Here is a 25,042-nt window from a genome sequence, read left to right as displayed (position 1 = left end):
AGCACCAGGGGTCATTTCTCTCTCCAAGCTAATAGCCGTAAGTTCACACCTGGGGAGCCATGGCCTGGAAAGGAGGAGGAGGTGAGGCTGGGTGTGTGCGGTGTGCAATAATGTCACTTCCTTCTAGTACATAATTCAAAGGAAGGTCACCACTTTATCTGTGACCACCTTCCCTCTGTTCCTTCAATGGAGAAACGGCTCCGGGGTCTATGCCCCACATGCTACCAGTTCTCGGTGCCTTAACAGAACACTTAGGGGCAAAAAGGTACAAGGGATCTGAAAGAACCAACAGTATGAACAATGCTACTTCCTGGCTTATAAAGCAATCCATTAAATTGATTTATCTTTTCTTTTTCCCTTTTAATCTCTAAAATTTTAAAGTGAATTTGATGTTTAGCTGACAGCTCTCCAGGCTGTCTTCATTCATCATCAGAACAGCTATGGGGAGAGAACCGTAAGCTTGTCCTTACTTCAGGTCACTCCTCCCACTGTCTCTGCAAACCAGCCATGGCATCTGGACCTACATAGTTTGGGATAGAATTGAAGCTGTAGAGACTGGAGAGGAATATATTTCCCCTTTAGATTGAAAAAGGTTAAAACGATGTAGTGCGGATAAGATTGTGGGAAGACTAAGAAAACTGTAGGAAATGTATATTAGTACAACCAGTCTAGAAGGCAATTTAGTAATATTTATTAAAAAGATAAAAATGTGTAAATCCACCTTTGGGAATATATTCTAATGCTAACTGTTCGATACCATATCCACCTACCTGTTTACTGGCAAATGCACTCACATACACTGTCTTCTGTAAAAGCCAACCCCTTAACATGTTCAACTAGCTCCCAACTCCTCTATGTGCTTCAGGACAAAGCACCAATATCCCCACCTCGTCCCTCCTATGCAATCTTTTTTTTTTTTCTCTCTCTATTACATCATCTTACTGGAATACAAATCATGCTGTTATCTCTTCCATTAAAAAAATACAAAATCTTCTCTTGGCCTTACTTCCATGCAAAATATTCCCTCTTATAACAAAACCTCTCCAAAAACTTGTCTATATTCACTACCATCATTTCTTCTCTGATTCTTTTCTATACCCACTCCACTGAAAGTGCTCTTTTCAAGACTCCCAGTGGTCTTCTTGTTGCTAAGTGTAATGGTTGACTCTTAGCCCTCATCTTACTTGATCCATGGGCAGCTTTTGACATAGTTGACTGCCTATCTCTTCTTCCTTTTCTTACAAGACACACACTTTTCTGATTTTCTCTTATTTCAGTGTTTGCTCCTTCTCATTCTGCTTTGCTGGTTTCTCCTCTTCCCCCTTTCTTCCTAACACTGGAGTACTCCAGGGATCAAACCTAGGTCACCACGCTGGTGACTGGTGATCTTATCTAGTTTCCCAGCTTTAAATACCATCTAAGAGTCAATGATTCTCATATTTGCTTCTTGAGACCAGACCTTTCCTCCAAACTTCAGACCATATAACTACTCCATATTCATCCTCTCTACTTGGATGTCTAATCAGTATCTCAAGTTCAACACGACTAAAATGGAACTTTTGATCCCTGCACACCCATCTCAGCCTTCCCCATCTCAGTTAATGGTAACGTCATCCTTCCAGTTGTCTATGCCAACATACCTTGGCTACATTATTTCTCTCATACCAAATATCCAATCCACCAACAAATTTGATTTGCTATACCTTTAAAACATATCCGGAATCCAACCACTTCTCACCAATTCTGCTGCTATCATTTTGGTCAAAGCCAATGTCAAACCATGTAATTCCTCTGCTCAAAACCTTCTAACGTCCCTCTATTTCACTTGGAGTTAGCATCAAAGTCCTGACAATGGCTGACAGGATGTGACATTAATGACACTGCTTTTATTATTTCTCTCCTTTTGGTTCACTCTGCTCCAGCTACTAACTCCCTTGCTGTTCTTCAGACACGCCAGACACACTCCTGCCTCAGGACCCAAAACCTGGTGTTCCCTCAGCCTGGAATGCTCTTCCCATAGATATCCCTACATAGAAACTCCCTCATTTACTACATGTCTTTGATCAAGTGTCATCTTCTCAATGAGGCCTACCTCTGTCACTAAATACAGCCACATGCTTCCCAATCCCTGGTACTTCCAATGCCCCTTATCCTGACGTGCTTCTTCTTCTTTTTTAAAGCACGTATTATTTTCTAACATCCTAAGTAATTTCTTTTCCAGTTCAAAGAGTCTGGAACAGCACCTGCTGCTCTCAATATACATTTGTTGAATGAGTGGAGCTAAAAAAGCTGAATGTATGCAGTTGCTTACTGAAACATGGTGCATGATAGTAAAAAATTACATGTTTATCAAATATCACATTTCTCAAAAACAGAATAATTAAATAAATTATAGGAGGAACATGAAATGGAGTACTTTGCAGCTATTTAAAAACACTTGGTAGACAAACTATACTATAAGCCTCTACTAATCAAAATAGCATGGAACTGGCATAAAAACAGATACATAGATCAACAGAAAAGAATAGAGAGCCCCAAAATAAACCTACACTTTTATGGTCAATTAATATTTGACAAAGGAAGCAAAAATATACAATAGGGTAAAGATAGTCTATCAATAAATGGTGTTGGGAAAATTGGGACACATACGTGCAAAAAAACAACAAAACGCACACACAAAAAACAAAAATAAAAAAAACTAGACCACCTTCTTACACCATACACAAGAATAAACACAAAATGGATTAGAGACATACTATTAGACTTGAAACCATAAAAACCCGAGAAGAAAGCATAGGCAGTAAAATCTTGCATATTTCTCGCAGCAATGTTTTTTTCTGATGTATCTTCTCAGGCAAGGGAAAGAAAAGAAAAAATAAGCAAATGGGACTGTATCAAACTAAGAAGTTTTGCACAGCAAAGAAAACCATCAACAAAATGAAAAGACAACCCACTGAATGGGAGAACATATTCACCAATAATACATCGGATAAGGGGTTAATACCCAAAATTTATAAAGAATTTCTAAAACTCAACGCCAAAAAGTTAAAAAATCAAATTAAAAAATGGGCAAAGGACCTGAATCGACACTTCTCCAAAGAGGACATACAAATAGTCAATAGATGTGCTGTGGCAAAGGGGACTCTCTAAGACTCGCAGCTTCTGATTTCACTGTGGAATGTATTCCTAAAGGCCTTGCTTTGTAAGCCACCTGATCCTGGTGTTGGGATCCTCAAGGTGTTAATAATCTCATTATCACACAAGACTTTTGTGAGCTTTACTCTGCTGTGTCATTCTATGTCCCCAACCAAGATTTGGATAAGTTCTAAGGCCATATCTATGGTTCTTGACAATCTGTTTTCCAGAACTATTATTTCCTGGGGACATTTTATTAAGTCTCTAGTTATTTCAGGACCAATGCTTTAGCTATATTATTGCAATCATTTAAACATGGGTATACAATCATAAGCCTTCATTCTTTCAACACTTCTACTAGCACATTCCAGTAATTTTCAAGCTCTCTTATAAAATTTTTGTTAAACAGGTGACACCTTTTACAAACAAATCTAGTGCAACTATATACAGTATGTCAATGATGGCGAACCTTTTGAGCTCGGCGTGCCAGCATTTTGAAAAACCCTAACTTAACTCTGGTGCTGTGTCACATATAGAAATTTTTTGATATTTGCAACCATAGTAAAACAAAGACTTATATTTTCGATATTTATTTTATATATTTAAATGCCATTTAACAAAGAAAAGTCAACCAAAAAAATGAGTTCGTCTGTCACCTCTGACACGCGTGTCATAGGTTCGCCATCACTGCAGTAGGTCCTCGGGTTACATCAAAGATCCGTTCCTACGGCGCAACGTAACAGGATTTTCGGTGTCAGAACCCACCTACATAAGCACCTATGTCACTCACATGGAGCACATACACAGCAGTAATGAAGTGAAACAGTAAAAAAATTTAAAAGAAAGATAATAATTCCTGACCTTTACTTGCAGTAAATAAATAATAAAAAACATAAAGCACATATGTACTTATGTCGAAATGACAGAACTTTTTTTTAAAAATAAATGCTGTGAATGGGAGATGGGTCCGAAGTAACCCAAGGACTGCCTGGTTCTGCTTAACGTGGCAAGAGGCCCCCACCCTCCCCTCTCTGGAGGGCCTCTTGGCACAGTCATAGATCTCTAGGGTTCTGCAGAACCCCAGTTGGAAAACCACTGGTCTGTTATCTAGGTCACAGTAAATAACAGTGGCGTGGACTTTACAAATTCAATTTATGCATATCATTAAGTCATACCTTAAATGCACCTGGAGCATACAATGCTAAAAAGAGCCCTGCTGTCAATTCTTATGTATAATGAATAAGCATAGCTTGTTCTGTTCATTTTTGAAGTTCACATTTCACAATGAACTTAAGTCAGGCACATAAGGAAGAAATAAAAGCAGTTCCATCTAGGCCGGTCTTAGGAAAACAAACACTATTTCTCCCTTCTGTGCACTCTTCAACCAACAGATGTCACTAAAGATACCAGCACCCAGAGGCAAAGGGAAGAAAAGATTAGACAAATGGAAATTGAGCATAAAAAACATCCAGTTCTTAAAACTGAGAAGTAGGTTTCCAAAGTAATAACATTTATTACACTGCATGCAACACTTTAACCAAAAATTTAAGAAAGAAATTTCTTTTATTAAGTTGCTTGGGCTGAACAGATCATAGCACTAAGTTTTGAAATACATGTTCTTGAAGCAATTTAAAACTCATTAGAAATAATAGGCTTGGGCTAGTAGAAAATGTGGTAAAATTTAATCCTCATCCAAATGTTACCTGGGCTGTACGAACAGGAAATTGTTTTGTGCTACTGTGGCTAACCTCATTGCTGACCCCGAGCTGTAACGGCGAGAGCAGCTGAGAGCTGCAGCAAAATTAAAAACTTACATCAAAGTATATCATGACAGAATGCAGATAAATAAAACAGCATATCAAAAGTATTATTTTTCTGCCAGTCTCATTGAGCAGGGAGGTGGAGGTATCCCACAAAATATGTAGCAAATCAGGTGCATTTGGAAATGAGTCTTCCTGCTCTGCATTCCCCCAGTCCCTGGCTACTCAAATACTGCCCAGGAGAGGTGAGCAGAGAAAAAGCCCAGTGCGGATGGGGACAGAAGGGATCACAGAATGTTCTGGCCCTTTCCCTCCATGGGCTTCCCCTTCCTTCGCCTTGGCTCACAAAGAAATAAATAATGCTGGCTCCTGTGCCCTCCCAGTTCCTCTCTCCCTCACCTTCCAGACTCCTGGATGGCACCCACATGGTTTCGCTCCAGTGAGCATGGTAGAATCTCCAGAGGTAAGAGCATGGGTAATGAAACATTACAGAAAGTAAAGACAGACAAGATCAGCCTGGCTGACAGGGTCAGCAATGGAATCAATGAAGGTGAGAGATATTTTTCTATTATTCTATGTAAAGTGCACATGTAAAAGTCATTGGTGACAAAGTTGAAGGACATTTCTCTATTGAGCCTTTGATTTCCCTCAAGTTTTAGGACAGAAATCGCCATACTTAAAAGAACAGTGCTTCATCATAAACAACCAAGGTATAATCTTCCTTTGGCAACTCCCAAGTGGCAATAAGAAATATGGAAGGCTGTTGTCTCAAGTCACTCAGACTCTGAATTCCAGTTCAGCTATGTCTAGCTTTGTAATATTTGGCAAATCGCTTAACCTCCATGAGCTCCAGTTTCTTCCTAACAATAATCATAGCCGCTAACTGTTCTAAGGGCTTTTCATGCATAATCTAATTGAATCTTCACAATCACCTAATGAAGTAGGCATTATTTTCTCTGTTTAACAAGAAACTGAAGCAAAAGTGGCTAAGCAACTTAATCAAATCCCAATGACTAGAGAGTGGCAGACTTGAGGATTCAATGGGCTAACGTCTGACAAATGGCCTAAGGCAGGAGTGGGCACATAATAGCTGATTAAAAAAATGGAAGTTACCATTATTATTAGTCTAAACTGAGAAGCAGAGCCTTAGCCTAATCTCCTAGTTTTTTTTTCCGGGTAAGCAAACACCTGACTTCTCCAGAACGCTCTGAGGGTCTTTTTTCCCTCTTCCATTCTACCTCCTTTCTCTTCTTTCTTCCCTTCCTGTTTCCCTCTGTCTCCTCTTGTTCTTCCTCCAAAGAAATCCTTACATAGTTGTCTTTCTCAGTTTTTGCTGTGATGCCTTCTTCTATGTCAGACAGACAACCTGAGAGCGGACTGGGCAGCTTTGGAGCCCACAGATTTGGCACTGTTCTGAGGCCCCCTGTTGTCGCTCGCTGGACACACACTGTTCTAGAGGTCCAGGAACACTGTCAGAGGAAGATACCACTGCCCTTACCAGCCCATCCGCAGCAATGAATAAGCCTCAGAGGAAAAAAATCACACTTAGTGCAAGAACCTGGGCCCAGAAAGAGGGAAACGAAAGATACAATGTGATTTGTAACAGGAATCTGACATTCTTACAGCTAAAGCTCTACCGACTACTAAGAAATTCTTACATGTACATTGCTTCATAATGGAAAATACTACTTCCTTTTAAAAGTAAGGAAACGCAAACCCAGCACTTGTTACCGGCAGAAGGAAGCTGAGCAGTGTGGTCTGAGTAGGAGGCATCCCTGCACAGGAATGTGACATGAAATGGCCAGTGAACCCGTCCAAAGCCAGGGGACTCTGAGTGCGAGGAGCAGCGCTGGGTCAAGGAGAGGCATTTCAGTGCGTACCTCCCTCTTCTAGGTCACAGCCCATGCCGAGCTCTCTCCTCCACTAACTACCTTTCACCCAAGACTAGATGAGTAGGTCAGTAGGTGCTGTTCATTACGGCCCTCTGTATTGCACTTGCAGATTCAATCAACTGGGATCTAAAACTGGGAAGCCCTTGCTGGCGTGGCTCAGTGGATTGAGTGTGGCCTGCGGACTGAAGGGTCCCAGGTTCAATTCCGGTCAAGGGCACATGCCTAGGTTGCGGGCTTGATCCCCAGCTGGGGTGTGCAGGAGGCGGCTGATCAATGATTCTCTCTCATCATTGATGTTTCTCTCTCTCTCTCCATCTCCCTTCCTCTCTGAAATCAATAAAAACACATTAAAATGACTGGGGGAAAAGTCCCAGAAATTCCAAAATGCAAAGCTTGAATTTGCCACACACTGAGCGCTACTTTGAATCCATGTGAAGGAAGTGATGTTCAGGCAACCCTGCTGTAGCCTATCTACAAGTCCTATGTATGCTATGCACACACCCTGTGCCAATGTACATAAGGGATCTGAGAGCCAGTGGGTGTGAGTGTCTGAGGGGTCCTGGGACCAGTTCCCCGAGATACAGAGGGACAATAGGATTCCTAATTTTATAGTAAATGAGAAAACCAGGCACAAAAATGTATAGTGTCTTCCTGAAGGTCATGGAGTTAGTAAGGGTTGGTATTCAGATCTTTTAATCTCCAACATTATGCTTTTTCTAAGATATCAGGCTTTTGGAAAAAGGTCCGGACATACATCTCTATATAACAAGACATTGAAAGGAACTGGACACGCACGGAAGTGTGGTACAGTATTGAGAACTTTAAAAGGGGGTCATTTTAACTTTTAGGAGGTAAAGCTTTCTACTTTCTATGAATCCAATGTGTCCATCTTCAAGGGTTGCAAAAGCTGTGGCAACACAGTTGTGGACAGAGATGAAATAATAGAGTGCAAGTCTTTAATGAGGTGATTTCTGTAGTTTCCATATAATTACAGTCTCCAACTCTAAAATCAACCGTACAATGTAAAATACTTTTAAGAAAACTGTTTTTCTGCTTTTTTAAAAAATGGGCTTTTACTTAAAAACAAAAAAGTAATATACTTTTAATGGTTGCTCCCCCCCGCCCCCCTGTCCCCTAACACAAAATAATGAAGCTCTATGGGATTTTGTAAAATTTGCTTCTAGGTACTCAAAAAGATGCACGAGAATCACAGGCCGTTTCTGAGAGCAGACGTGCTTGGAGTTGGCTACTGATTGGGGAACGGAAAAAGGACAGGCCACAGAGAAGAGCACGGAGTAGAGAGGACGCAGGACACAGCTGGCCCAGAGCGGGCACTGCCGGGGCCCAGCCCGTGCTCCGTGTTCAGTCAGCGGATTCTCACCCACCCTAGCCCCCCCCCCCCCCCCCGCCGCCGCCCCCCGCTACAGAAAGGTCCAGAGTTGAGAATTTCACTGATGAAGCTGTCGGAATTGGTAAGCATTAGGGCTTATGGTTGTTCTAAGGCCCAATTCCAGCACCTTACCAAGTTTGAACAGGACAGTCTTTACTACTGAACTCTGATTCCAGGGGTGCAATGCCCCACAGTCCCTAAGCACAGTATTTACTGCTCTTTACCAGGATATTTTCTCAAAATGCAGTGCTGGTGACACTGGTCTAGGCACTCCTTCACCCAAGACAGCAGAGTCCCTGATAGAACTTCTAGCAATTTCAAATATGCTATAACTTTTCAATATTCTGCCTAGTGCATTTCCTTTGCCTACTGACACTGCAGTTTTCTCCAAAAGAAATTCATCAAGGTGGTCAGGAATGATATGTAGTCAGAGGCATGCTGCTTACTTCTCCTGATGCCAATATATAGCTACCTGGCTTTTTGCACTCCTATTACCCACCTCACAAATGCATACAGATATGAAGTTCAAAATAACAAAATAACAAACATCTTTCTTTCCTCCAAAGAGATAAAGTTATATTGCAGACAAATATGGAGAGAGATACTCACCATAAGTGCAAATCATTTTACTAGCTTCTCTGAAGAGAAGAATTCCATTAGGAGACGATACATCAAAATTCAAACGCTGGGATCTAAGAAATATAGCAAAAATTAGACTCTCTGTGCAGATAAAGAAACCAAATCCAAGCTTAACATGCACAGCATTTCCATTTATTAGAAGTAGCGGCAGTACAATTATCTGTTTGAAAGTGCCATTCCATTAATACATATGCTAATTTTCTCTCTACAAAGATACTAGGACAATCATGAAAAATTATTTTCACTTATTTGCTGACTCAAAGAATTCACTTTTTACCTGTCCAAACAGTATCCTGACATCCTCTATTACAAACCTCTTACCCTTCTCTTTCCATGCAAAGTGGCTGATAGATAATAACAGAAGCCCCAGGTGTGTAAGTGTAAGTTTATATAGATACTTGGATAGAGATTTACATTTGAGATTTCTTGTTGTATCCAATACACATTTTAAAAATAAATTCTAAAGTGACAGGAAACCTAGGCACCTTTAGCTTCATCTGCTATTTCAAGCACATTCCAAACACACGAAATTACATCCATACTATAGTTGCCACTGTACACAGCCCAAGTCAAGAAAACCGCACCCCAGAGGTTCCAAATGAGGGCAGTTCTGCCTCCCTGGCTCCTGAGAGGTGGGAGAACTGTGGGGCAGAGCAAAGGACACGCCGTCCTGATACAATATTTGTTTTTTAACACACTCTGGCTTTAGGTGGCTCCGATACGCCTTGCTGCTGTGCTTTTGAAAATGATATATTTCTAAAAGGATTAGCAAAAATATGAAACCAGCTTAAAGAAATATCAGAAAGCAAAGACATTTGCTAAAGGACTGTTAGTCAGGAATAGAGTGAATCTTTGCTTTTCTATGCTTTTTCAAAATGCGTTAGAATAAAGTCCAATGATAACTTATTATTGTGAACATCCGATTGTTGGTATATAATTCCTGAATAAAAAAAAAATGCAGAGACATAATTCACATTTGATTATAGAGGAACAGACAAGGTAACATATTTTCTGAGATTACAGATTTCCACTAGGTAGTTGTTAAAACAACTGTGCTAGATATAAATGATCTGCCTATGGCTGATAGAAAATACTTCACAATATATAATGCAATGCTTCTTCCTTTATTATAACATGCTTATCAGTAATATATAATATCAATTATCTGGTTGAAAAAATTATAATTGAATAAAAACTAAATTTCTGATATAAAACACAGAGCTACTTTTCCTTTAGAAGGTAAGCCACCTATGAGAATGGATAAAAACAAAAACGGCTTTCAAAAGAGTAATACTCACATTTATTTCTTTGCCAGGTCTTTTTCCACCTCTTGTTTAAAAAATTTTTTAAATTATTGCTATGAAATCTCAGCACCAGAGATAAAATTAAAGCGGCAATCCATACTCCTGTCTGAATATCTCCCTTCCAGCACGCGGATTACAAAGAGGAGCTGATGAGACAGGATGGCTAAGTGACAGGTAATTTGGTGCTAAGCCATATTCACAATGACATGTTTTAAAGAGGTAAACCAATGAGCTTATTGCAGTCTTTCTCTTTTGGCTACATCTTTGTTAATATTTATCTGCAGAGTTATTGAATCTCTGCTGGTCTATGCAAATTATAAGGTCACACAGGCAGTTTCTGGGAAGTGTTGTAGTCGCCGTTTAAATGAAAAATTTGAGGGCATAAATCACCCATATACATGCACCTTATTCCTAAGAGGAAGAAGGATAACTTAGAAATCAAAGCCAGGACAATCCCCAGGGCTCTTGCGACAAACCGTGTCTTGAACTGCCCTGGGACTCTGTCCCTTATCCATAAAATGAAGCATCTCAATTCAGAGACCTCGAAACTTCTTTCCTGCTTTAAAATTCTACAGAATTGCAGTTAAGCAGTGAAACAGTTAAAGTATCTGGCCTTCTTCCATTTTGTGTCTTGGCTTATTTTAAACAAGGGTAGCTGTAGTCTTCAATTTCCTCCCAGCTCCATAGATCCTAAGTATACTGTGTTCTCTATGAAGGACTCAGCCTGTCTCTAATTCTATTGCTATTACTGATTATCTTGTTTGGGTTCCTGGGTTCTTGCTAAGCCTTGATTATACACACATAAGGCAATAAGTTCTGATGTCTGGAGACTGCTGCCAAATAGATTGTTTTTCACTCCCCATCACACCTCTTACCTGTTTTGCATCAGTTCTGCCATAAGCTTTAAGATGGGAGTGGTACATGCTGGCTCTCCATACCATTGCTCAATAGCCTTCTGCAGAATGGGAAGATATGTTGGGTACCTTTTATAAAGCCTGTTAAAGAACTTAAGTGTCAAAAGAAAGATTGTTCCTGAAAGTTAGTGCCCCTTAAAAGGAAAACAAATTTAGTTAATAGGATAAAAACATATTTTAATTGTTATTTTAAGAGTTTCTTGGGTATTAAACTACTTAAGGAATAAGTTGCTCATTATGAATTCTTAAAATATATAAAAGTAGAGGGAAATAGTAATAATAAATCACATGTTATCTATCTCATAGCTTAGAAATTACATACATTCTTTCTTTTAAGTTGTTGACCTGCTCTGCTTGGACCCACTGTAACTCCAAGGAACATTGGGGATGTTAGTTTGAAGAAAACCTTTGGGTAACTTTTAATCTACTCAGTGTTGCTAAAAGGTAGTGCTATGTACACACACCCGAAGAGAAATTCTCAAAAGTCCTCAACAACTAAGGAGTTTATGTCTCTGATAAGTCAATGACCATGACCATCAGAACTTGGAAAACTGACAGCTTCAATGGCTCTAACCCACAACTGGCCTCCTCCTTGCCAAATGGACACATAAAGATCAAATTAAGGTCTAAAACTGCAGCAGAAAAAAACTCTTACTATGCTCCTGCCTTCATTTCCTTTTCCTAATCCCCAAGTCGCTCTCTTTCTGAGGTTTTCTAATGTACTTGTCTTTCTGTTGCAGATGAAAAGTGCTGAACTGAATCATTTGGTGGTGTTCCTTTTCTGTGTGATATGGGTAGAGATCTCCCTGGTGAAAAAAATAGCAATTTTCTTCCTGCTCTTAGAATAAATGTCAAATTCCTTAGCATAGCATACAAGGCCCTTTAAGATGTGGTCCCTGACTACATCCAGTTTCGCTTCCTAGTACTCCTACCCGATCTAGGTTCAGCCATTCTCAATTCCCTGCAAATCCACTGATGCCAACTCTCTCGTCTCCGTTCCTCTATACCAGTGTTCCACTGAGACCGTAAGAGGACAAATGAAGTGATCACTGGGGAGGAAGCATCTGAAAGGCTCATCAGAAAACGGGAAAGACCCAAATCTCAGGATCTAAGAATATCATAAGCGCACACAAGGCCCTTTGCAAGGCATTCTAAGGGCATTAGGACCATCCTATTTTTCAGAGCATATTGCATTCACTATGGGATAAGGCTGGGGGACAGGAGGGGATGCTCCCTGTGCTGTGTGGAATGAGAGTGGTGCCAATTCTAATATGCTTCTGACAGAGGTGACTGCCACTGAGAAAATGAGTGATGTTGGGAAGCAGAGGAGAGGTCTGCCAAGCAGGGAGGTTAAAAGGGCTTCAGAGTGAGAATGCCAGACTCCGACTGAGAATCGGAACCCAATCCTAATTTTCCAGTGGCCTTGTGAGGACTACGTCTACCTGGACAGGAGGAAGACAGTAGGGGCCCTTGGGTAGAAGAGGCACAGATAGAATTGCTTTCACCTAGATCTTCTCAATGAATTCCTAAGGCCTACATCACATAAATGAAAAACACAAACATTAAGGATATGATGCTACCTTGTAAGATGCCAAATATAAGAAAATGAAAAGAATATGAGATTTGCTTCTTGACAACATCCATCCATCCACCCATTAACCCAGTAGTTATTAGTACTTTCTATATGCTACCTCCATCAACCCCCCTAAAAAGAAATGAGTGAAAACATAATTCTTTCTCTACGGGACTTCATAATAGAGAAAACATCGACATATACCAGAAGACAACAAAAGACCTCGTTAAAACTGTTAGGAGGTAAGGGTGTGAGAATGTGGTTCCAGGACAGAAAGGGCTTGCCAGCTCAGAGCTTCTCTGAAAGGTATTCCACGGATGTGAAACATCTGAACTTTTGCTCACAAAGGCAGATGTCGCTGGAAGCCACTCTTCTCCCTTCTGTCTGGCAAATGCCTGCCTCGCTACCTTTCAACGCCTCACCCAACTTTTACTTCCTGGAAGCCTACTCTTCTTGCCAGAAACACCAGTCTCTTCCTCATATGTTCACATGGTCCTTTACCCGCATTTTTGTTATAACACATTGATTATTAGTTATTTGTTACACCCACTAGAGTGGGCTTCTAAAGAGCACTCTTCTATTCATTCTTGTAAAAAGCAACCCTTTTATTCAGTCTCCATGCCTGGCACAGAGCACTCCAAAAAAAAAAAAAAAAAAAAATGCTTGCTGAACAGCGATTTTTCAGGCTTACTTTCTTCCCTACTTCAGTCTGTCCAAAATATTGATCATTATTTTGTTCCTGAAATGTAATTCTGATTTTGTTAGTAAATCAAAACAATCAATTGCTTTGTACTATCTATGGAATAAGGACCTAAATCCTTAGCCTGATATTCAAGGGTCCCAGACAACCTGTAGTTCTAACCAGGAAGTGGTCTGTATAACAATACGTCTTCTCCACTATTGCCCTTCCTTACCTGTGCTCCAGCCAACAGTTCCAGCAGTACAATCCTACTTATTTGATAAGATCCTTCACCTTTATACGACCTTTCTTGCTTCTCTAGCTAAATGTAATCACTCCATTTGTATCTTTAATGCATCTATCACCTTTTATATTTTATTATAGTCACTTATGTAGGTATCTAACCAGCTCTATTAAACTGTAAGATCATTTTGGGGGTAGGATTTGATCCAAAGTAATCTATATCCCTCATAAAACCTAGCCCAGACTTTAGCAAAATCTGCTGAGTAAGTGAGCAAATGGGACTGCTTTGTCTCATCCCTGCTAGGGAACAGAACTAAACGATAGTGGTAGAGCATTTACTTTGCGCAGGCGCTGTATTAGGCCCTGTGTCAGTTCATTCACTTTACAACACACCCGTGAGGTCGGTGTTATTAGCCCTGTTCCACAGGAGAAAACACTGATTCTGAGACATTAAGTAACGTGCCCAAGACCTCACAAGGTAAGTGGTGAAACCAGACTGGAATCTAAGACTGTTCCAGTCCAGAGTTTGTGCTCGTCTACACAGCTCATTGTCTGGCCTTGCCTCTGCATGCTTTTATGCATATTAATAAACACAACTGATTGATGGGTTGGAAAACAGTGGACTCAAAGGTCAGACTATGACTATTAAAAGACTATGAGCAAATAGCATCATACACATTCTTTCCCCCGCTTCCCCCCCTTCCCCACTCAATTTCCCTCTGGATTTTTGATACTTCAGTCTAAATGTGATCTGGGAATGTTTAAACAAGGTGACTTAACACTGCAAGGTAAGGGGCTTTCCTATTGCATTCTCACAACAGGAGCAAAGAAGGATTATCAATAATTTTTCTTCAATTCTCCAGCAGTGGAACCATTTGTCAACGTGGTTGCTGTGGAGTTTCAGGCAATTTAGTTTTGGAAGGACAGAGTGATGAGCAATGTAGTTCGTGTAGCAGTTAATGCAGTATTTATAGAAATGTTTTTGAATTAAATAGCTAACCACTAAAATAGCATTTTATCAAATAATCACCATAAATAAAATGCATTTTGACTGTAAGATGACATGTGCTCTTATAGGATGATTCCTCTGCATGCTAAGGACTGTATAACAAATTAAAGAACACACATTTATGTGGATAAAAGGCAAATAAGCTTTCCCCAGCAGTAATGTGGGAATCACCACTGACGGTTTGACATATCAATATTTCAGGAAGAATAAATGACTTTCATATCCATGTTTTTTTAATCATATTCTTATTCATTTTTACATTACTAGAATACTTTGGAAAGCTTCTGTACGTTATATCACGTGAAACTGCTTAAAGTATTTCGAAATATTTTAATAAACCTTTTTGAATGATCAAATAATGTAACTTTTAAACAAATTTTACTATTATTATAAATATTTGCTCTTCATCCTGGCCCAAAGGAAAACTATAAATCTTGTCTCAACTGAATGAATACCATTTATCATATTCATTTTGTTGTCAATACAATTATGAAAAGCCTTTGGCCTTTTCCCAAGGAAGCTGATTTGCTACTGAAACTCGATTATTGTAAGCAAGGCCTGTACCAAGCCACCCGTCTGGCAACCTAACACAACTTCCTGCATAACTGACACTTCACGCTCTGCCTTGGACCCTAATAACTGCCACATCTATGGTCAAATGCTGGAGACAATGGTTTCTAGTTCAAAACAAAACATTAAGTCCCAAGGTTTTCCATTTGCTATTTTCTGCCATCTGCTGGACAAAAGTTTCACCATTGAAATAGGTGCCAAGAAGAAGGAGCTAAGTCAGGGAATGGACAGCAGCCTTCCTTAAAAACTTAAATTGCAGTATGTTCTATAAATTTTAGGCAGCATCAATTACGGAAGCTATTCTTATTCTTTGACCTTCGGCGAGAAGGTTCTGCCTTGACTCTTGGTGAAGACTATTGATGAGGAAAACACGAAACATCAATTGCTGGACATCCTAGAGTTGTAGCTGGGTTTTAAGATGACCATCAATTTTAAAGTGAGGAAACTAGGATTTTATGATTTTTCAAATAAATGAAAGTTTTACTTTATGAGCTTCTATTTATGTTTAGAGAAATAAAAGGGCCATATGTAATTCCAACTTATCATTCATAGTTTAAGAATTATATGAATTCCCATGTTAAAATCTGTAATCTCTGTACATATACTTTGTATGCTGATACAGACACACACGATTCCTCAATGACATGGAACATTGTCTCTAACCTTCTATGGGCATAGAAATCTAATGAAGTAGGTTTTAACAGTAAAATGTAGGTCAGTATTCAAATTAATGTTAATTTAAAAAATACAGAGAGAGTTTTCCTAAAACATGCCCAGGTTCCCTGTCAGTTATATTTTGGCTGTAGCTGGATCAGACTGCCTTAAAGAAGTTTCTTTTACAATTTATGAAGGAAGTTTGGATAAGGGTTGTAAGGAGCAATTGAAAAGCAGTGCAACTTAAAAAACAAAATAGCTTTGAGGCCAGAGAATTTTTCTGTTCTCTGATGGTTCCATGCATAAAGGCACGGCAACTTTATATTACACGTATGCGACTTGCGTACGTGGTCACTTCCTGTTAGGGTCAAGGAGGATTCATACAATACTATTAAAACAATATTAACAATAACCATTTAAGATTACCCAACATGTTTCAGACGTTACGCAAAGTGCGTTACCTATCTGAATGGTCATAACAAGCGGTGACTGTGGATGTCTCCTTTCGTAGATGAGGAAGCTGAGACTCAGAGTGGGCAAATGACTGGCCAAGGTTTGCACAACAAGCGAGGTGCTGGGATTTCTGACCCTAAGGCCCATGTTATTTCCACTCCTACGTGATGAGACATTTCTGTGGGGGATGTCTGTTTATTTTGCTGCCTGCACTAAGCTTTGGCCAAGGTAAATTCATGCACCAAATGAAAAATCCTGACCACTTATTTCCTCCTTTCCATGTCCATTAATATTTTCATGGTGATGAAAAACTGTAGCATGATGAATTAAGCCTCTAAGAGATAAAGTGACCTTCTCAGCTCTGCTAATTAAGATGGAGTAGAAATTCAAATCTCCTCGAAATGCCGAACGGTAGGCTGCACTGGTCCTGAGTTAAAGACGTTAGCCCGATTATGCCTGCAACCCCAACAAAAACAATCCTTTGGGGATGTGATTTTTAAGTTGTCAATATTTAATGGCCCCGAAAAAGTGACCTCTGAGCTGGGTCTCCAAATGCTCTGCTCAGTTATCTGCACGGCTGCCACTGTGCTGTAATTTTTAGCTGATTACACATTAGTTCATTTAGCTTTGTTTCCTCTTCCCTACTGTGCCATACTATTAAGCGAAAGCGAGGGGCCTGGCATCCCTCTGTGCACAGAGCTGGTATTGTCACAGTGTAATAAGGATACATCCAGTCAAACAGCATGGTGTAGCTGGTCTTTGTGTTCAGTGCAAAGGCAATCCCTCGAAGATCTCTTGCCAGCCCGATCAACATACGCTGTCAGTGGGAAAGAGACACAGTAATTGATTTTCACGTTAGCACAGAGCAGATGGAGTAATAATCAGGCAATAATGACCACATATCTGATTTTGATTCATTAGCTAAAATGTCTCGCTCAGATCCCTTTCTACAGAAAACCATAGACACTTTAAACGAACACACCATGAAATCTGCTGACCAACTCTACTTTGATTCTTATAAAACGAGCTAAGTCATAATTTTAATATTATAGGGAGTTAGATTCGCAAAACATTTTGTTTCTGCATAATGCCAAAATAGCAAAACGAGGACTGATAACAGCACAAAACAGAAATGCACATTGTCTAGACATTATTTAATAATAGGAAGTCTTAACAACACCGGCTCGCCTGAAATCAGTTCTACTCTGCAGAGTGAAGTCTACCGTGGAAGTACACTGGCATCTAAAGGTCTCTCAGAAATATCCTGAGTAACCGAGGACAAAGTACAACTGTCCAGGTGACCTGCTGTGCCATGATGTAACAAGAAAGGAACTCACATTTCCCAAGCAAAAAAAATAAAAAATAAAAAAGGGGGGGAGGGTAGGGAAGAGTTCTACATTCCATGTCAGAAGACTTGACATTGAATTCCAGCCTTACTTCTGAGCTGTAAGTCTTAAAGCAAGGCAATGCATCAGTCTCTGCCTCAGTTTTCTAATCTATAAAAGGGGCTAATACTCTTTCAGAGGAATTGTGAAGAATAAACTGGATAAATTTATGTAAAAATGCCTAACAAGAGCCTGATGCATACTAAGTATTCTATAAATATTTTTGTTTTAGAAAAACAAAAACTTGATTCTAAAATAAGAGAGATCTGACTAGGACTCTGGATGCTTAATTAAGCTGTCCTTAGGATGATTCATGGGAAGAGAAACAGAAAACCCGTGAACAGATGCTAGAATGTCAGAACAAGGAGCACAAATAAACATAATTGCAAAACAAGGGGGTGGGATAATTGAGATCCGCAACTGTGATTTCTGAAGATACTGTTTCAGTGGAAATACGCCAGAAAATGCTCTCTGAACTTTTCATTTGGCCAGATTTACTTTTTCCTCGCGCCTTGGTTATAAATGAAAACCTCTTTAGGAAGGTGTTTAAATTATCATTAAGGATTTGGAAGTGAATCATGACCCTCAGCTTAATGACTGAGCAACATTTCCAAGTACCAAGTAATAGTTTCTCTGTCGGCGTGTCTGAATTTCTGATCTTTCCGCCACCCCGCCTCACAGGTCACTGCAGCTGGAAGCTGCTTATGATCTTGTTTCTGTGCTGTCTCAGTTTATAGAATGACGCTTATCTGAATTTCTGAACCTGTAACCCTGACTCCGTTTCTGCTTCTGTGACTTCCTCTTTTTCCTCTCCTGACCTCACCAGTCCTTGTTTTTCTGTGACCAGCTGGCCTCCTGTATAGGTCTCTCATGTGACCTGCTATTTTTTTAAAAACCTTTTTGCCTTTTGTGCAACCTATTTCCAGCACCTGGTACCTGCTCCCTCTTCCTCAGTCTCCCACGTTTCTCAGCCTCCTGGAGCAATTTGACTCAGACTATTTGGCTCTGTGGTCTACTACAGTCGCCTTTTTGCTCTACCTTTACTATGTACACTTACAGATCACAAGCTACTCTTCATATTATCTTAAATTTTCACATATGTATCAGGCACTCACCATTCAACTCTAAATTAGGCAAGAGGAGCCAAGAGTTACTTTCTCTGTGCCCAATGCAAAGGACTCTTAGAATATTTTAGACTATCCTCATTACACAAAAATGCTATTATTTATTTCACCATAAATTTCTTCCTTAAATGAAGCCAAGTTCATAGACATGGTTTAATGGACTCAAATCTATGAAATTCTATCTATGTTGAAGTTTAGGAAATGTTACTACATAGTAGAGAAAGCACTAAGAAATAACTAAATGTATGTTTTCAATAGATTTGATCGGCAGGAAAACGCAGTGTTAACATAAGAAACAGATTTCTTAAGCTCAAACAGTATCTTTTATCTCAAACAGCATGCGTACTATACTTAGCTATACTGACACTCAAATAACACTAAGGGAGTATTTTCGTGAGAGCCACAACATACCCAGTTCTGGTATGAGACTGGAAAACTGTTCACTAGGAGCTCAGCCAGGCTACTAACCGTCTGAGTGAAAGGTGATCCGATTGTAACTTAGGGCAGGAGGAGCCACAACTTACCATCTCATTTAAAATAGTACAGAGAGCTTTATCTGAACAGTTGCCTTTCTCCTGCAGTTGGTCAACACTTGGCTGATGTGAAAAGTGAGCGGCGCTGTATTTGTAGGGAGGGTGTTCTGGGGAGTGGGTTAACTCTGGGGCATCGGATCCTGAAGGTTCCTTTTGGAAAGCCCACGGAGAAACTGCTCAGTGCTTCAGTCCGCTGCCCGGTAAACAGTTGTCTGTGTGCCAAGTGTGAGACGGATGGGCTGGGAAACAGCTGAAATGCGGCTCCTTCCACCCTGACCCCCAAAACAGGGTTTCTAATGGAAAGTCTGACAGACCCTTTACTGTAGTGGCACTACTGGGGGCAGCTATAATATTATCCTCATAATTCTACTATATAATAACAACAAAGAAAAAGAAGGTGAAGGGTCATTGTGCTTTGTCTTTAGAATTAAGATGGCTGTCTTCATCCTTAAAGCATACTCTTAATTCTGGAGACACATCTTAATAACCTCTAAATAGTTCCAACAAAAGAGCCGTGTCAGAGGAATGAGCAGGCCCCAAGGTGTTTCAACTGGAGTGTTTTCATCTGCCTTTATTGCTCTATCCCTCTCCAGAATTAAGGCAATAACCTGTGATAAATTATTCAGGAACTGCTACAGGGATCAAAGCAAAATCATTCTGTTAAAGTGCTGTTTGCAACATTTGGCACTTAGTGCGAAAACTTTTAATGTGCGCATGCTGAAAATCAGGGATTTTAAATAATTTAACATTGTGGAGTTTATACGAAGGGACTAAAGATAGCAGGTTCCTACTTAACTGCTCCTCTTCCTCTGAGAAGTTTTCATTCATTTCCCTTAAAACTGATGATGTCATGGTCAAATAAAAACTGATGCACAAGTCAGGGGAGTATTGGACTATATTTTACTACGGACCCAAATATATGGGAAAAACATATATTTTAAACAAATGCTTTAGAGCCAGGATTTGTCATAGCACCCCTCCCCCCTTTTACTTTGAAGAGAAAAACCTAAGACAAAAATTCAATGTTCTCTTCAACTTTATTAGGACTAAGTAAGAAAACAAAGCTATAAATTTAAGGGTTTTGCAGCATTTCCTCCCCTCACAACCATATTTCAGTTTGGCAACATTGGTCCTTAATGTTTATGTTCATCCTGAAATCTGCATTTGAAAAATATCTATAAATAGGGAGTTAGAAAATCCTGGTAAGGGTTGCAAATTAAATGAATATGGCAGTCCCGAGGCATTTTCATAGAGATATTTTAACAGCATCACCTCCTGTGGATTGGAATACTAAATACTTTATTGAAGAACAAAACCGAACCGTTTTTATCTCTAGTCCTTGCAAAATGAAGTACCTGAAAGCACTTTTGCATGTATTATTTATTCATCATGATAGAAAAATAGCCCTAACCTAATAAATTACATTTAAAAGCATTTAGTGCAAAAGTTTTGTTTATGATAAAGCAACAGATTTAGTTCTTCACTGGTGGCTTAAAGCACCAAGTTTTCTTTATACAAATTAGACAGATGGTGCTTACAGTAGAATTTACTAAAGGTCTGTCACAACAAATGCAGCCAAGCTGCATATTTAATCACTGCAGAATCTTGTCTACCTGCAGCTGCCAACTGCTAATCCAATTTCCCTGATAAATGTGGCAAGAGACACGATCAGCAATAAAGAGCATCTAACTCCATTTTCCTGCAGGGCGTCTTTTGATGAACATTTAGGACGGAAGCACGGAGTGCACTGTGTGGCCCTGGTTCGTGGCAGCTGCATGCATTCTGAGGCACAGTTCTCAGGTTACTCACTTAATTCTGCCACCATCATTACGTTGCTATTGATCTCCGTAGCTGTTGCCTACACAGCATTACTCTAGATGAAGCTGAATCAGGCAGTTATCATGCATCAAACTTGCTCAAAAGCCTGGAGATTTCCCCTTAATTACTTGTGATTTTATTTGCAAATACCGTTAAAGTGTAATCAAGCAGTCACTTTCCAGGGTCGTTAAGAACTTGCTGGTTTAGGGATATATCACTGGAACTCCATTAAAAATGACTCGAGGAAGATGGTTTCTATCAAACTGGATGGGATCACATCAAAGTGGACTTGGAACATAATGAAATCTTCCAATGAGACAGATGGAATTTTTATAAAGATGGTGTTTTTCAACCTCGCTTCTTTTTGACATAAAGCAATAGCTACCTTAAAGCTGCAAAGATCTTGTTGGTCACGAAATGTTTGTGACACATCTGAAAAACACAGCTACCTGCATAGAAACTGGTGTAGAATTTCAACAAAACTATAAAGGCAAAGAAAATCTCTAAAATCTCTTTTGGTTTTAAAATTCTGTGACTATTGCATGCTGATAAATACTAATTTCAAAAACTTTATTTCAAATTAAAAGGTACAGTATTTAGCTAATTAGTTTTTGGTAGAAGAATTATCCTAAAATAATCATCAAAGGCAATTATTTTTCTACTTGGCTTCTTGTTGTGAATTTTTTTTTTTTTTTTTTTTTTGTAGAGAGAAGAGGAGCCATGCAAAGCGATGGTTAATATTTTGGTCAACTTATTTCAAATAACGATAAAATATAACTCAAGCATCACCAGCAAAGGTGCCTACATTTTCGGGACTACATTACTTTCTTACAAATACTAATCAGTGTCAATCTATTTAATACGGCCTGGACACATTATAATTTCAGAAGATGCTCTTCCGACTGAGCAGACCCTGTGCTCCCCATCCTCCACATTAAAATATGGGGCTGCTTTGTCACAAACAGCTTGCTACACTTAAGGATTTTACTAATAAAACATAATGTTGTCTTAGATATTATGACTGTTGCCACAGCTGAATGACTTGTCAAATCAATCCTAATATGGCTCCCACAGGCACATAAAAACCTTACTTAGCTATCAGTTATCCTAATCACTTTGTTCAGTTTAAGAATGCAATACTTCAAGACCAGCTCCTATTTATACATATATGCCTAGCCATTTAATAAAGTCTTGATTTATATAAATTGTTTAAAAAATATTTAGAGATGTAGTGTTTTAACATGTGTATGTTTGTGCATTCTTCCATATCAATATGTTGAAACATACAGTTCAGGGTAGATGAGAGGACAGGGATGCTTAAAGTGGTGTGCCCACGAGAAATGTTCTTTTAAAGACATTAACTGCAATGAGAGACAAGTCTGTGTCACCTAATCGTAAACTTACTGTCCCAACTCATGGCTGATCTCAAAGCCCATTAACTTCAACACTTATATGAAAAGTACAACAGAAAGACACATGCAGTTAGGGACAAGATGCGGACGAGGCACAGAGCACACGTGGACATGCAGCACCTTCTTCTGGACCTGGAGATTCTAGAATGAACAAAATTGCCTTTCCTCCTGTTTGGAAACAAACCCACCTTCACATCTTCTTGTTTAAAGTTGTTGCTGAATATTTGTAATACTGTTTCAAAAGAGACTGTAAGAGGCAGCATGAAATTCTCAAATTCGTCCTCATCTTCGCCTATCAAAAAACACAAAAGGGTCACCATGGTTTAAATGCACGCTACTGTGTGTGAGCCTCAGCAGTGAGCGCTTCATGCAGGCGGAGAAATGTCTGGGGAAGGGTCGGCCTGCATTCACATCCTGCCCATTTTGTGCTTTGGCTCACTGACTATTCCGTTTTGCCTTCTCTTTTTGCACCAAATGAAATAGCAAAATTAGTTACCAGACTTTTTTTTTTTTGGCTCTTTATTGGATCAAACAGACTCATGCCCCAGGCATGTCAGCCCTTCGCTCTTAGGGCCCCCAGAGCTTCCCTAATGTCCAAGGAAAGCCTCTTTCAAAGCCTCGGAGACAAGGATCTTTCCCATTCTCTTTGGGTGCCAAGGCCCTAAAGGGCTCACGGACTCAGGTGTTCAGCTCTAAGTTATTATTCCCTTTTATTTATGCTCTTTTTTATTAATTTGTTAACTAGATGGCAGGGAAACTTTTATCTGCCAAATAGGATGAGGTCCCTCCTGGGTCATTTGGATTTTAAGTACATTCTCCATGGGTACACTTCCTCTTACATCAAACTTCCTTTTCTTTTAGAAAAGAGGAGGAGAGACATTTTCTATTGCTTTTTCATTTTAAAGGTTTCCTCAAAAATTCTGCAAAGTGGAGTCTTCATACATGGATATGCACAATTGACAATTTATGAAGTATTCTTTCAAAAGTGGTTTCTTTTAAGTGGGAGCTGACTCTCTCATTCATCCTATGCCACAGGGAACTAAGAGCCATAATTCACGGATGAAGACACAGCAGAGGATGGTTAAGTGACTTACTCACGGTAGCATATGCAGTTGGAGGTGGAACTATATGGTCCAGGCCCCTGATTTCTATGCCGTTAGTTTTTAAATAGAGCACTAGAGAGGAAATGCGATCTCAGAGAAGAGACCAGTGGTTCTCAAGTTTGGTCCTTGGCCTCACAGCATCAGCGTCACCTGAGAACTTGTTAGATGGACATTCCCATTTGCTGGATCAGAAACTCAGGGGTGGGGTCCAGCGATTTTTGTTTGAAGACACTCTCCAGGTGATTCAGATGCATACAAATGTTTGAGAAACACTAGCCTATACATCTTTCTGCAGATAAGGAAACTGAGGTCCAAGGCCACACACACAGATCAGGGCAGAACTGGTATCTTTTTAAAAATATACAAATATATTTTTATTGATTTCAAAGAGAGGAAGGGAGAGGGAGAGAGAGAGAGCGCAACATCAATGATGAGAATCATTGATCGGCTGCCTCCTGCAGACCCCCTACTAGGGGTCAAACCCACAACCCAGGCATGTGCCCTTGATGGGAATCAAACCCGGTACCCTTCAGTCCACAGGCTGGTGCTCTATCCACTGAACCAGGTAGGGCAAATCGGCATCTTTTGACTTGGAGCAGGTGACCTGGCTGACCCTGGTCCTTTGCGGCTTTTCTTTTCCCTTTAACCATACATAATCTGTTTCTAGAGTCAAACAGAACCAGGACTTAGCTTTGTTCACAAAGAGATCTCAAAAGACCAACAAATCTTTCCTGGTATGCTGTTCTGGACAAGGGCCAGGATCCAAGGTGAAGGGTAAAGCAGATCTGATTATAATCCCTGCTCTGTCAATGGCTATGTGACCAATTACTCCTCTTAGATACACCCTCAGACAACTGATGACAACATTAGAAAGCTTTAGAGAAGCCATTCTTATTTTCCAAAGCCCAGGTCAAATGATCACTTTCCCAATGTCTGAGCTAACCTCCCCTGCAAGCACTCCGAGTCTCACTGCCCGTGTTCCCCCTTCTCCCTTCATTCCCATAGCATTTTCTCTGACTTTATGACAGATTGCAATTATCAGTAGGCCTTGAATTGCAAGCGTTTGGGCATATAGCTGATAACAATACCAACAATACCACCTACATCATTCCACCATTACCACTGTTTGATGAGAGTTACCTTGGGGATTGAATGAGATAAAATTCATATGTGTATGTAAATTACTGACATCATCTTTGCTTTCACTTCCGGAGAGCTGAGACTGTGCATCTGCGTTTCTCAGTGAAGGAGAATCACGCAGGGAAGGCTCTGCATAAACAGAGCCTAGTTAACCACTAGTTAACTTTGGACATTCTGAGTCTCAGTTTTCTCATCTTCAAAATAAGGATGAAAATACCTAACTTTTAAGCTTATTGCGAATATTAAATGTTATAACACATGAAAAATAGAAGATTCTCAATAAACAGTAATGGTAGTACCAGTATTACAGTA

General features: G+C 39.8%; 1 protein-coding gene across 1 annotated transcript in view; it reads right to left on the bottom strand.

Moving 5' to 3' along the window:
• RANBP17 (RAN binding protein 17) overlaps window positions 1-25,042 on the bottom strand; it is a 221,477-nt gene that overhangs the window by 40,244 nt on the left and 156,191 nt on the right. The window contains exons 19-22 of the mRNA XM_081091860.1: window positions 22,676-22,779; window positions 16,944-17,032; window positions 10,996-11,103; window positions 8,787-8,869 (exon numbers count right to left, since the gene is read on the bottom strand). Coding sequence (XP_080947986.1) covers window positions 8,787-8,869; window positions 10,996-11,103; window positions 16,944-17,032; window positions 22,676-22,779 — 384 coding nt within the window. The remainder of the gene's footprint in view (window positions 1-8,786; window positions 8,870-10,995; window positions 11,104-16,943; window positions 17,033-22,675; window positions 22,780-25,042) is intronic.

This window comes from Myotis nattereri, assembly GCF_964212035.1.
Source record: "Myotis nattereri genome assembly, chromosome: 5".
Taxonomy (NCBI): domain Eukaryota; kingdom Metazoa; phylum Chordata; class Mammalia; order Chiroptera; family Vespertilionidae; genus Myotis; species Myotis nattereri.
The sequence above is the reverse complement of the archived record's forward strand: the minus strand, read 5'-3'. Positions and strand labels throughout refer to the sequence as shown.